The sequence below is a fragment of the Stegastes partitus genome, unplaced genomic scaffold (assembly GCF_000690725.1).
Source record: "Stegastes partitus isolate 25-593 unplaced genomic scaffold, Stegastes_partitus-1.0.2 Scaffold17, whole genome shotgun sequence".
NCBI classification, from domain to species: Eukaryota; Metazoa; Chordata; class Actinopteri; family Pomacentridae; genus Stegastes; species Stegastes partitus.
In genome coordinates this window covers 160950-173959 of record NW_007577748.1, presented here as the reverse complement: position 1 = coordinate 173959, position 13010 = coordinate 160950, and the positions used below count along the sequence as shown (strand labels likewise).

The following is a 13010-nucleotide window of genomic DNA, read 5'->3' as shown; positions in this document are numbered from 1 at the left end:
AATGCTTGTTCCTTTTTGTTTTTTCTGGTGAAATATAAAGGTAAGATATGATGTGGGGATGCCACATGGCATATTAATGAGCCAGTCTGCACATGTTTTTCTGTTTAAAAAGATAAGCCTATTTTTATTTTTTATTTTTTTTACTTAAATGAATACAACAAAACAAATCTGTCTGACATAAATTCATTCGTTGCCATTGTTTAGTTAACTCTGCAGTGATGAGGGGGACGCAGAGGGAAACACCGTCATAAAGCTCCTTTCTTTAAGGGAAGTGAACACAGTACATGACACCTGAGCAGCTGTTGCACTGAAAGGCCTATTTGGACATGTTATGTCTGCTTACAATAACTTAATCATCTGCGTCAGCAAGAAGCTGACAGCAGCTGCAGCTACATGCTGGTCGCGTTCTCTGTGCTGTACTGCAGCTACGTACAGAGTGTCGCTTCGCTATAACATTGCGTATTAAGCTTTGACCACCTTGTTCATATATCCGATGCAGTGTGAAAGAAGCTGTCATCAGATGGCTACAGCTTGTTTATACACTACATGATGATATAACGATATATATGATGTATCTTGTGCTGCACAGAAGATTGCGGGTCAGAATATTTCAGAATGCATGCCGGCTCGTATATTGCAAAATGTAGCAGGTAAACTGGATCATACCAAATCCAAACATTAAAACAACAAAACAAACATTAAATGAATATTTTACTAAAGATAAAAATGAATAAACGAATTTTTAAACATTTAAAAAAAAAAATAATTAAAGACAAAAGATGAAACTTAGTAAGGTAAAAAAAAAATCACAAATTACAGAAATTACAAAAATGTCATCTCTTTTGTTTAAAGCTATATATTAAATATGCACACAATTTTTGTAAATTTGTGTAACTTATGAACTTAGTCGTGCTATTTATGATGGCAAATCTACATTTGTGTAATATCAATCTTATTTGATTTTTTCCAACCATTTGTGAAAGTACAATCTTTTAAGTATTGTATTAAAAAAAAAAAAAAAAAAAAACATACATAAGATGTCACATTGGAAAAAAAACAAGGAGAGGCTTAAAATACATATGGGAAGCATATAACAAAACAAGACCACTGATGATGTCGAGATGTTAAAAGGTTTGCTAAATTCATGATTTTCTCAAAAGGAGGTTTTAACTGGTGTTCAAAGAAAGTGCATCACACCTTAAAAATGATTAAAACCTAAAAGTGCCGTCCAAAAAACCCGAGTAAATGGCAATATGTCTTACTGGTTTTATCAGATGACATAATATTGACTATTTATGTGACTTTCATCTAAACCAACATGTTCTGAAAGAGTTTCAGACATCCCTTACTTTTGAGTGACTTTATTTTGTTTTCCATTTTGTATGACAAACTACAGCTCTGATAAAATTTCAGGCATCAATGGCTCATTTTGGAACATTTTGAGAGTACTTGGCAGCAATTTGTTGGTTTTGCCTCAGATATTAATGAAACAACTGCTTGGAGAATTTGGAATTGCCCTTGGATTAATTTATTTGATTTCCAATATGTAGTGCTGTGTGGGAGAAATTATCAGGGAAACCATGCGTTGCCAGTTTTAAACACAGTTTGATCCCATTTCAGACAGCATCAGATGCAAATAAAGTAATGTGGTTTGAAAATGGGATTTGTGTGTTTTTGACTATAGAAACCAGATGAAATGGTATAAATTCATACATAAATTATACAAGGAAAAGATAGTTTCCCTCTATGTTTTCGGGGCTGTGGCTCAGATGGGAAGTGAGTCATTGCGGTTTGATTCCAAAAGGCTCATGCTACTCTGCCATCATCACTACATGAGTAAACTGCTGGATGACAAACAGCGCACAGCACATTGTGCTACAGATAAAACGGTCCTGTAATGAGTGTAGACCATTCAATTATTTATTAAAGGCTACGGAAGTATATGGAGCACATTTGTTGTGCCCTTTAATCTTAATAATCTTAACCTTATTCGTACTTAATTCATATAACTGCGTCACATAAGAAAATTGTGATTGTTTGAAAGGCAAATTACTTCAAGATAGGAGAATGCCCGCTTACACAAATATGACCCCTACAAGCATCTCTGATTTCCCGGCAACACTGCACAGGTCTTTTTAAAAAATACAAGAAACAACTTATTACTTCTGACTCACTACCAGCAGCTAAACAGACAAAGATCCAACAACAAGCAAGCTACCAAACAGAACTATAGATAATGCATTTATGGAAGTTTGACTCATTTAGTACAACATGAAAAGAATTTATTTTGTCATGTTTGTGACTAAGCATGTGTTGCAGATTAAAAAAACAAAAAACAGGAACCAAACAAAACCTTTTCAAATGTCTAATGAGACCAAAATCCACCGTAGACTTTGGTGGAAACTAGAGCCCCTGCTGTTTTAAACTGTGGTGTTTAAAGCCCAGTGTGCCAGCCTTTTAACCAAACATTATCAAAGTGTGAGTAATCTGGAGCGAATTAGAGGTTTTTAATGGTGAAAACACAAATGAGAATAAGCGGCCCAGAGGTGCTCTTTGGAGCCGGTGAGTGTCTGTTGGCTTAATGGGATCTTGTTACATCACTTCTTCTTTGATAAATCCCTCCAGACATTGGTAGTTTGAGATGATTGAGTAGTGGCTAAATCAGATTACAGTCTCTGAGACTTGTCCAGAGATTTGATTCAAGAATTATGGCAGTTATTATGCCGACCTAATGGGTAGAAAATAGCTCTTATTATTGTTTTACTCTCAAAGTTGTGTTTTTATGTGTCCAAGATGGGCCTGCAGCCAATCTGAACATGCATGTAAAATCCCTGCCTGAACCCAGCCATAATTTACGTAAAGAAATGGCTGTTTCTGCAAAGGATGTGTTGACCTGAACTACAAATCCTCCGATTACAGTCACACTGCCCCGTTGGCTTCCAGCAGGGAATCTATTCTAACTACTGAGAGGGGCTGACATGAAATGAATTTCATGACTGTATGCTCTGAGTTGTTTTCCTTGGAGACAAAAAGGGCCATTTTATGATCCCCTTTAAAAAGTCACATCACTTTCTATGTCAACAAACAACCGGTAGGACGGCTCTGGTTAATAAGCACTTCAGGAGGGGAATTTGGCTTGAACAACAAGGAAGAAAGTTGAATTGTGCAACTGTGCTTTTTTCAGATTCCCTTATGGATGTCCTGCCAAGTTTACACCTTCACAAGTTTTTACCCACAGCTCAGCTACATTCCAATCTTGTTTTCAACCTGAATCAATAATAAATTATTAAAGAAGATACTAAACCATTAAAAAAAAAAGAAAAAAAAAAGGAAAAAGTTTTGATCTTGTGATTCATCGTCAGATGTGCATGATGGTGGTTAGTAATGACTGTCGTTCTGCTGAGAACCGAGTCGTGGACCAATTATTCAAATCCAATTCATCTATTATGCCGTCTTCTTTGATCACCCGCAATGTTGTTACAGGGCAGTCGTGCTGAAAGTATGACTTTATCTTGTTTTTTGTTGTTTCTTTTTATCTTTTTCCTCCTTCAGCAAAGAATTCAACCATGACTGAGATAAAGGTAAAGGGGAGAAAGGGAAATAATCTGCTGCTCACATGGTAAACCATTAAAGTTTGCATCAAGAGTAAATTTCAGGCTCAAAGAAGCAGAAAATGAGCAAAAGATTTCAGAAGGTTATCCAGTAATAACAGGACTGAAAATAATGCAGCAATATTTCACTTCACATCTGTTGCATCAAATTGATGTGCTCATGAGGATTTCCTAGAAGACGTTCAATAACTCCAATGTCATTGTTATGAGAATGTTATTTAATCATTTTCTAATTTTTAATAGTGAATTGGATAAAAGTAAAAATGTCAGTTTTTGCTGCAGTTTTTCAACTCTCACTCCGGCCTGTTGATAAGAACAAGGGAGCTTATTGTATTTCAAAATTCTCTCAAGTGTCTCTCAACCATACAATCGTGGAGCTGTTACTGACTGAATTGGGGATATTTTTTTCAGTTGGAAATTTCAAAAGATTGCCTTGGGCTTAAAGGGTTAAGGAAATAACCTCAAATCCATAAGACCAGTCATGCCAAAACTGACAACATTTGCAAGTGGCAGCCTTTTAAACCACAAAGAGCAGTTGGATTTATCTCTCAATATCGCAGGCTTAAAACACTGCAGCTTTGACAAAGCACACATACATTTCTTTCATGTTTCTTAAACATCGCAGATGGCTAATACCGATTCTAACTTCTGCATCAATTGTCCTTTGTGGTTTCTCATCCTAACTCGAGGGCAAACTGATCATGTGGAAACTGTAATTTTCAAGCTAGTAGATCCACAAACACGGGACAAAGCAGAGCCATATAAATGCCCCCAAGCACCTCTTCTGAGTCAGATGTACGCTGGAGCCGCTCAATGGTGGTAAATATTCACATCCTCAATGGTTGCGGATATTCACATTCACAATGTTCACATGACTCTGGTCTTCTAAAATCATTCTAAAAGCATCCAGAGGTGCCAGGGATGTTGATTACCGGAGTTCAAGGGAACATCCTAACCTCGAAGACCTTTGCAGACGCCTGAACATGCTCATACACAGCATAGTTATTGTGCTAATTAAATTGAACATAGCTTGCAGAAAATATAGATTAGTCCTTAATCATGTCCAGGTTTGCTTCCAATGTCACCAAATGTTGTTGCCAGGTGTTGTGTGACAGCAAGCTGCTGCTGCATAGAAAACAAATCATACTGACCCTGCTTTTACACCGCAGATGAAACACTAAACAAACACACTAAGTCCTGTTTAAAGTGAATATAATTAAGCCTCTAGGGGGATACTAGCATCATATTTGTTAGGCCTCCGCTCTTTGTTTTATCATATCCAAACTTTCAATTGTAGGTCAAACTGACAACAGTTAAAATTCCTGCTTCTTCAGCATTTCTGGTGATTTTCAACAAGAATCACATAACGACTAATCCTACATCCTACAATCCCTGAGGACGCTGTGAGAAATGTTTGGCTACTCTGCAAAACCTTATGTCCCCTAAATGCCAGCTAAAACAGACTCACCTGACTGCCACAAATTTAAGAGTTTATTCACAGAATTTTTCCAGGCTCAAAGTTGACCAAAGAATCCTCATCCCAAAATGTGCTTTAATGTCTTCACAATCAACAAATTCACAACAAATGAACAAATGAGGCAAAGAGGTGAAGAAAAGAAAGACATTTGTTCTGAAGACACCCTCTGAGTTTCGAGCTGGTTCATGTTATTCACTTGCGTCTCTTGGCAAAAGCAGAAACTACATTAAACATTTGCCTGTAGAGTTTTGTGTCATATGAGGACGCAGCAAAGGAGAATATTTAAATGAACATTCAATTCACTTCCTGAAATGGCCGACATGCTTCCAGTATTCATGGATACCGTCTCCACACTGACAGTGAGTCAATCGAATTTAAAAGCAGGCGGTCTTTACCAGACTGCTGTGTAGATATAGATAGATTGGTCTACCAGAGGCTGCTTCATCAAATGAAAGCTGGGAAAGCTCAGCAAAGTGTTTTCTAAATCGTTGCATTTTTTTTCTATTTATCCTCCAGATCTACAGTGGGATTCAAGTCAATATTTTAACTCAGAATTACAGACTTTGTGTTGGCCTAAGCAGCAGCAATGCTTCATCTTTTAATCATCTTTTAAGAGGAGTGTATTTCTAGTTCCATCTATAAAATGCTTGAAAATAGTATTAAATGTGCACTGCACTTTCTCAAATCCCACAGTGACCAACACTCCCAAACCAGAAAATCCTGTTTAAGAGGCAGCGACCAGCAAATGTTTAGCCTTTTATTTTTCACAACAAGTGGTGTCTGTTGGTCATGCTTATACCAAACAATGCAGTCAGGAAGAGATGGACACAGAAATATCTTCCTTATTCAACATTACTACATAAAGTTACGAATAGTTCAAATTATACCCTCTAGGGAGAAACTACAATGGCTAGCAAGGCAGCAGAGAATCTGTAGATAGTCAATAGACCAGACTAAGCAGCAACTAAGGAACAACTAGAGGCCCATTTTTGGACTTCAGAGGAGAAAAAGCGATCGTTTGCTATGCTAAGTGCTACTAATTGTTCTGACAAATTTCTCACTGTGGCTTCTGGTTCAGACTTTCTGCCAACTACAGAGCCATCAGCTTGGCTCAGGTCGTGCACCACATCCATGTGATAGGGATTTCCACTAATGTTTGCATTCACATGATACCAAGTCACAGTGGCTTTTGTACAAAGACAAGCTCAAGCCCAGGTCTGATAAATTGTTGAACTGATCCAACCAGTCATTTCAAGCTTGCACGTCAGTTTCAAAAGGCCTGCAGGAATTCCTAACTGACAGACTTCAGCATGTAGTGGTTAATGGCTCTGAGTTCTATAAACATTGTTTTTAAACTCTCAAAGTTCGTCAAGGGTGCTTTCTGGCTCCTGGCTGGCTTTATGAGTATATTATGAAAACTCTTTCACTCTCTTATGCAAAGACAAACACACTTCAAGTCATCTGACCGTCTTGGAGGATGACTCCAAGGGGAGATCTGTGTGGTTTTATATTCCAAACATCACAGAAATCAACGCCAGGGTTTCCATGCAAGCACTCTTACAACATATGCTCGCTCAAAGATATGCCCCCTGTAAGGCAGGCTAAATGTGAGACTGGCACATAGACAGGCCCTTGTCTTGATCTGGGACATCACCCTAAACATCTTGTTGCTGCAGGAAAAAAACATCAAACACTGAGACACGAGGCCTGGGCTCTGTGACAGGAGAAAATCCTATAACTCAAACCACGTTTGCAGTGTTGCTTTCATAGATTCTTTGTGATTTTCAACACCTTTTTTTCCCACACAAAGACCATGGATGCACAAAGCTGCAGAGCTGTGGGGTACTTTGTACAAAACGCTTTGGGTAAACAGGAGTTGTTTTGGACTGTATCATCTAATATTTGCTGTATTTTTTTATACAAAAAGAAACTGTGTTGCATCACCGGAGAATCTACTAAAGTGGTTCAGTTTATCTGCTTTTTTAATATCATATTTGGTTTCTACATAACTTACCCAGTCAGGTAATATCCTTTTAATAATGCATATTTTTAAAATGCTCCTTTCAGTGAGGCCAATGTGTGGTTCCCCCGAACAACCTCAGCTCATGGGAAGCACTGAATTCCTCCTGTTTAGAGCTGAATAGCTCAAATGAATTAAGCAGGTAAAGCTCAAACAGCACTTTTAATTCACTTTTCTATAAATATGTTGAACTTTGCGGACTTTGTTACCTAAAATAATGCCACTGGCTATGTTTCTCCTGTCCATCAGGGATCTAAAAATATAGTCTTGTTGATAAGAAGCAATTTTAAGTGGATTTGGTGGAGATCTAATACTTATGCGATTCTGGACTTTAACCTTAATAATATTCTAATATGAAACTATATTAACTTATACTTGGTCAGTTATCTAAAGTCTTCCCAGAAGGCATAGGAAACAAATTGCACAGCCAAACCAAATTACTTTCAGTTTCACCAACGCCGTGTGACCCTGAGGATCACTGGACCACTTCAACCGCATATGACCTCAGGCGGGTCAGGTATCACAGGGGTACAGAGAAACACACTGATGCTTAATCCTTCCTGTCACCAAAAAAAAAAAAGAAAGACACATTGTTCAAACTCAAAAAACTAAACCTGAAATGACAGGGCTACAAAAGGCTTCACAGAAAAATGTGTGTGAAATGTTAGCAAAGTAATCAATTTAATTTAATGTTACAATCATTAAAGACATTTTTTTTTTTAAACTACTGCAAGAGCAGGATTTTGAAATGTAAGGATGCAGTTAGGTTCAGGTGCTTAAGCCGACACACCATAATGTGGCAGTGATGGATCACATTTAACACAAAGAGAGTAATTTGTGGAAAGATGTGCAGTCAAGCATGATTAAATCATGAGTCATAAGTTCTACTTGCTATGCACTGACAAATGCACATTCATCACCAAATTGAGCTGCTTATGTGTCTGTTGACAACAAGGGAACATTAGTAACGGCCAGCATACCGGGGAAATTCACTGGCTCTGCCCTTACTCCGGTAGGGTGTAATAAGCGGGATTGTTGTTCGCGGAAATGATTAACTGGGGGCATGACGTGTACATTGAACAATGTTTCAACGTGCTCTTTCAGTCGTCAGATCCACTTCAGAAGAACTAAATGTTTGTTTTAACAGCTGCAAAAACCGTTCTCACCCTGCAACTGTGTCAATTTACACAGCCCAGCACGCCGACTCCAATTTAACATTCTGTGTTTCCTTTCCTGCTGTTAATATAATGTCATTACTACCTTAACTGATTTGTTCAGCTGTGATTATAGAACAGTGTAATTTTGACACATTAACACCCTCTTTGCTGCGATGCCTACCTCCTGCATTCGTCCTAGAAAACGTGACATAATGAATCTAATGATGTAGAGCAGCCCGTCAGTTCTTTTTCATGCTTTGCCTTGTCGGCTCCGACGAACCTTCAAAAAAATTTTATATTTCCTGGACAAGCATAAAAAACGGCCTACTTTGCTCGGGGGGATTCTGATGTTTCGTCCTGGTCCTCAGCAGGTCAGAGGTCACAACAATAAAGCAGAAGCAAACTGAGCCTGGATTATGTGAGCAGTCGGCCCGTGGATTTACAGCCTGTGTTGGAGCTCGGCTCCACCAGCAAGACCATGTGTGTGCCTAAATCATCCCGGTGCCAAAACACTCCAGCACCTCTTCACCTGCCTTGTACCACTTCCCCCCGGATGTGGACATGTCAGTGGGGCAAACAGTTCAGCTGGTCCAAAGACAGAGAGCTGTATATCATCACGCTGATCTGACTCTTGGGAGCAAGCAGTCAAGGAGAAGACTTGTAACATGGCCCTCAGTTTATCTGATTCTTTATCTGGAATAACTGCTACAAAATTAACAGTAAGTTATGTCAAATTCCTTTTTGTGTCAGGAAGGATACAGGGGGCCCGACATGTGATGACTCCCTACACCTCCCACAGCCCGAGGCGTCAAAGCGTGACTGGCATCAGAAAACTAGCGCTCCCTACTGGTGCTAAATCTTCTGTTAAGTTCAACACATGCTTTCGCACTTTTCCTCTCTCAGACCTCGCATGCTAAAAGTAGCCTCAGAAAGCTTGACTTAGATGTCAGAGTCTGCTCATTCGAGTAGAACTAAGTCTTACACTGTCTGGTTAGAACTTCAGTCATGATCAGTCTACTATAAATCTACTATTATGTGCTTTGTTCCGCTATGGAAATATAAAAAGAATGAATGAGGAGCAGTAGAGATGCTTCCATTTTACTATCTAAGGAGTCACAGGATTAAAGTAAACACAGGACACCTTCACCTATTTTCTGTTTGTGATTATGTGACAGGGGGAAGCACCATAAGCTGTGGCAATGTGACTACATAAATAAAAGATGAAAGGTACGAGTTAATGCAGCCAGGCACACAACACAACCAACTGTAGAAGTTCATTAACAAGCATGAAGGAAACTGAGCTGAGAATATGAATAACGGTGGCAGAGATGCCCACCCTTTCTCCAGGAAACTTCAAAGACTTTTATTCCCTGATGAACGCACGTACACACACCAACACACCCTGTTATATCCATATTAATACACGTCCTTTTATGTTTTTGTTTTTAAAAAAATCAGATTTAGTGATTAAAGTGGGCTTAAGTTGGTGCAAGCAGAGTGAGGCATAATTTGAGAAAAACCTGAAATGCTCACGGTTCAGTTTCACAGCCAGGGGATGAGATGCAGGTTAAACCTTCCAAAGATTTAGACAGCCTCCTGTGTGCGCTGTATAAAATCAATTATCTGCTCAGCATTGCACCGAGATGTTCACTGGGGTTGTAATTAGGGAGAAAATACATTTTCACTTTGCAAAGATGTTTCCATTTAGTAGCAGTTGCTGGCCTGGAGGTGATCTCCAGCTGGTATAGGAGGAAAGATCAAAGATTCCATGTATGTATGTCTACACACCACAGTGGCAAAAATGATAACTTCTGGTGGAAGGCAGAGATGAAACATAGAAATCTGTTTGCCAGAAACAGTATTGCAAGCTTAAAAATAAGTCTTCCCTCTTCAGTTTGCACATTTTTAGGTCAGCTATGTCAGAGGCCGCAGATTATGGTGTCAGGGCTTGCAGACACAGAGCCTAAGCTGGCCCGGCAGCAATCTTAAAGCAGACAGAGTGGCTTCTCTCTGCACAGAGCAGGCTGATGAATAACCTGGAGAGCAGCTTGAGCCAGAGGATGAAAATGCAGATAAACTGTCTTTGGATAGTTGGCAGTTTGAGAACACAAATCTGACAAAGGTGCATTTACATACACAGAAATACAGAAGGAGCTGAGAGGCACACATTCTGTTCATTTTGCTGCTTCTTCTTATTCTTCTTCTTCTTCTTATTATTATTATTATTATTATTATTATCATTTGCGAGGTGGATAAATCAAGTCATGTAATCCTGAAGAATTTAATTCTCAGGAAAGCAGCTATTTGCGAATTTACTCTAACTAGAACTCAATTTACAGTCAATTTGGAACTTTACAAATGCGTTTAAAGTCGAATAAACGCTTTTCTACGAAGAGAACGGCGCGTAAAGTGACTTTTTCATGCTGCGCTACATCTATGATGACAAATGTTGTCATTTTGAGGATAAAAACTAAAGTGACAGCGCAATCCGTCCTCAGACGTGGAACCCGTGAAGTGACAGGACTGGCGTCGCTTCACAAACTGTCCGCAGAGGCTCCAGCGCTTCTCTTCGCACGGATCCAACCGAATAGGAGACGCCGTGACACAAACTGTGCACCAACAGGCAGAGGGTTTTAATAAACATGGCTTTAAGGAGGAAAACATGTTTGCCACATTGTCACCACATGAAGCCACACCACAGTTATGGAGGAGCCGCCGCGTCACTGCGCTCCTGCTGTCACTCGTATACGATCATATATGCAACTGCTGAAAAGCTGTTGCCTTATAAAAGTCGGCGAAATCCAGAACTGGTAAGAAAAAAAGAAAAGAAAAAAAAAAACCACCGTGCCAAGTCTGAAGTGCTTTCCGATTACTCGAGAGCCACAGGAACGCGTCCCGCTCCTCCGTGTCAACTGTTTATTCCCTCAAGTGAGCAAATAAACAAACAACAAACAAACAAACGAACGCAGCCACTTACTTTTGACTTCTTCATATGGAATGACAGGAGTAAATCCAGTGTGTGTGAAAGCCTATTTTATTTTACTTCTACGGGGAGGAAAGGGGTTGTCATCATCCTGTGTGCACATATCCAATGCGTAAGTCAGCTGTATCCAAGCAGAGGAGAAAAAAGCCCAAAGAAGAAGTAGAGGAGGAACGGCAAAAAACGTGAAATCAAACTTCGAATCTTTGCAGCCTGTAGGTTGGCGGCGTGTGGCATATAGCCCATCTATCTACAACATAGATCCAGGCTGTGAGGGCTCGCAGCGGAGGAGCGACACAGCGCGCAGAGGGAGGGAGTTAAGCCTTTATAATGATGCGTAAAAAACAGTCAAAGAGCCGCCCTCTGACGAGCCGCAGTATGAAGAGGTTCACTCCACAATCACAACTGCCAACATAAACAGCGCAGGTATATAAAAACAGATTGCCCAAGAGTGATTGGAGTCCTTACAAAGGGGTGTTTTTTTTTCTTTTGTTTTTTTTTTTTTTCTGGATATTTAAGAAATTCTTGGCTCAACTTTGAGGCTTTGGTCTGTGGCCTCCTCGATAACAATAATAGTATTATGATATGAGTAATTATTACAAAAAATTACAATTCTAATTAGAAAATCCTGAAGTTGCTTACATTAGATTTGACATTTGAAGAGTTCATTTCCAAAAACAGATAATGCAATCTTCACAAACCTTCAGAAATCACAGCCAAGTTAGGGCGAAGGCAGGGGACACCCTGGACAGGTCTCCAGTCTATCACAAGGTGATATGTCTTTAGAGCTCGAGAGTCAAGAGGTAACATGTAACCGCCAGTGACCCTAACCAAAACCTTCTTGTACTTGAAGAGCTGCAGATAATAAAATTATGCAAACTATAGAGTTCTGCCAAAATGTGTATTTGTTGTGCATTCATTTTGGTGTACAGGCTTCCATCCATCCATCCATCCATTATCTATACACCGCTTAATCCTCACTAGGGTCACGGGGGGGTTGAGCCTATGCCAGCTGACTTCGGGCGAAGGCAGGGGACACCCTGGACAGGTCACCAGGGCTACACTTAGAGACAGACAACCAAGCACACTCACATTCACACCTACAGACAATTTAGAATCACCAGTTAACCTCACCATGTTTTTGGACTGTGTGGGAGGAAGTTGGAGAACCCGGAGAGAACCCACACTGCACAGGTAGAACATACAAACTCCACGCAGAAAGTGCCCCCACCGGGACGCGAATCAGCAACATTTCATACAAAACTGGCACCCTCCCCCCCAAACCACATAGTTCTGTATTTTAAATGGTTACATTTCAAAATGTATTGTTCAGAAACTGAACTTGCAGCGCTACAGAAATCCAGTGATTCAGAAAATTATTTAACAGGGACAAAAGAAAGACCTGCATTATGATGTGTGGAACTTGGTGAATGAGTGACTCAGTAACCGAATGAGTCAACGCGTGTGTCAGAAGGATCACTATAAAGTACAAAACAAATCACTTCATTGATAAGCAGCCAACAAGCAGGAGCAGACAGGAAAAAACTTCCTGAAAAAGTGATTGATGTGAACATTTAGACAACAGAGAAAGTAGGTTCTTGAGCAGGAACGCTTTCATAAAGTACACACTTGCAGAATCCTGGCCGCTGTTTCGATTGTTATCAATGATGTCAGTAGTCAAATGTCTTTGTGTTCATTTTGTTATCACATGAAATAAAAGCTGGGAAAGTTTGTGTGACACTTTATTGTGGTACTTAGTTGTTTA

The 13010-nt window shown here is 39.7% G+C and overlaps 1 protein-coding gene across 1 annotated transcript in view; it reads right to left on the bottom strand.

The window, feature by feature from the left end:
- The window catches only part of kitlga (kit ligand a), a 30936-nt gene extending 19374 nt beyond the window's left edge, over positions 1-11562 (bottom strand). The window contains exon 1 of the mRNA XM_008291266.1: positions 11243-11562. Coding sequence (XP_008289488.1) covers positions 11243-11257 — 15 coding nt within the window. The 5' untranslated portion in view covers positions 11258-11562. The remainder of the gene's footprint in view (positions 1-11242) is intronic.
- Between the last annotated feature and the right edge of the window lie 1448 nt (positions 11563-13010).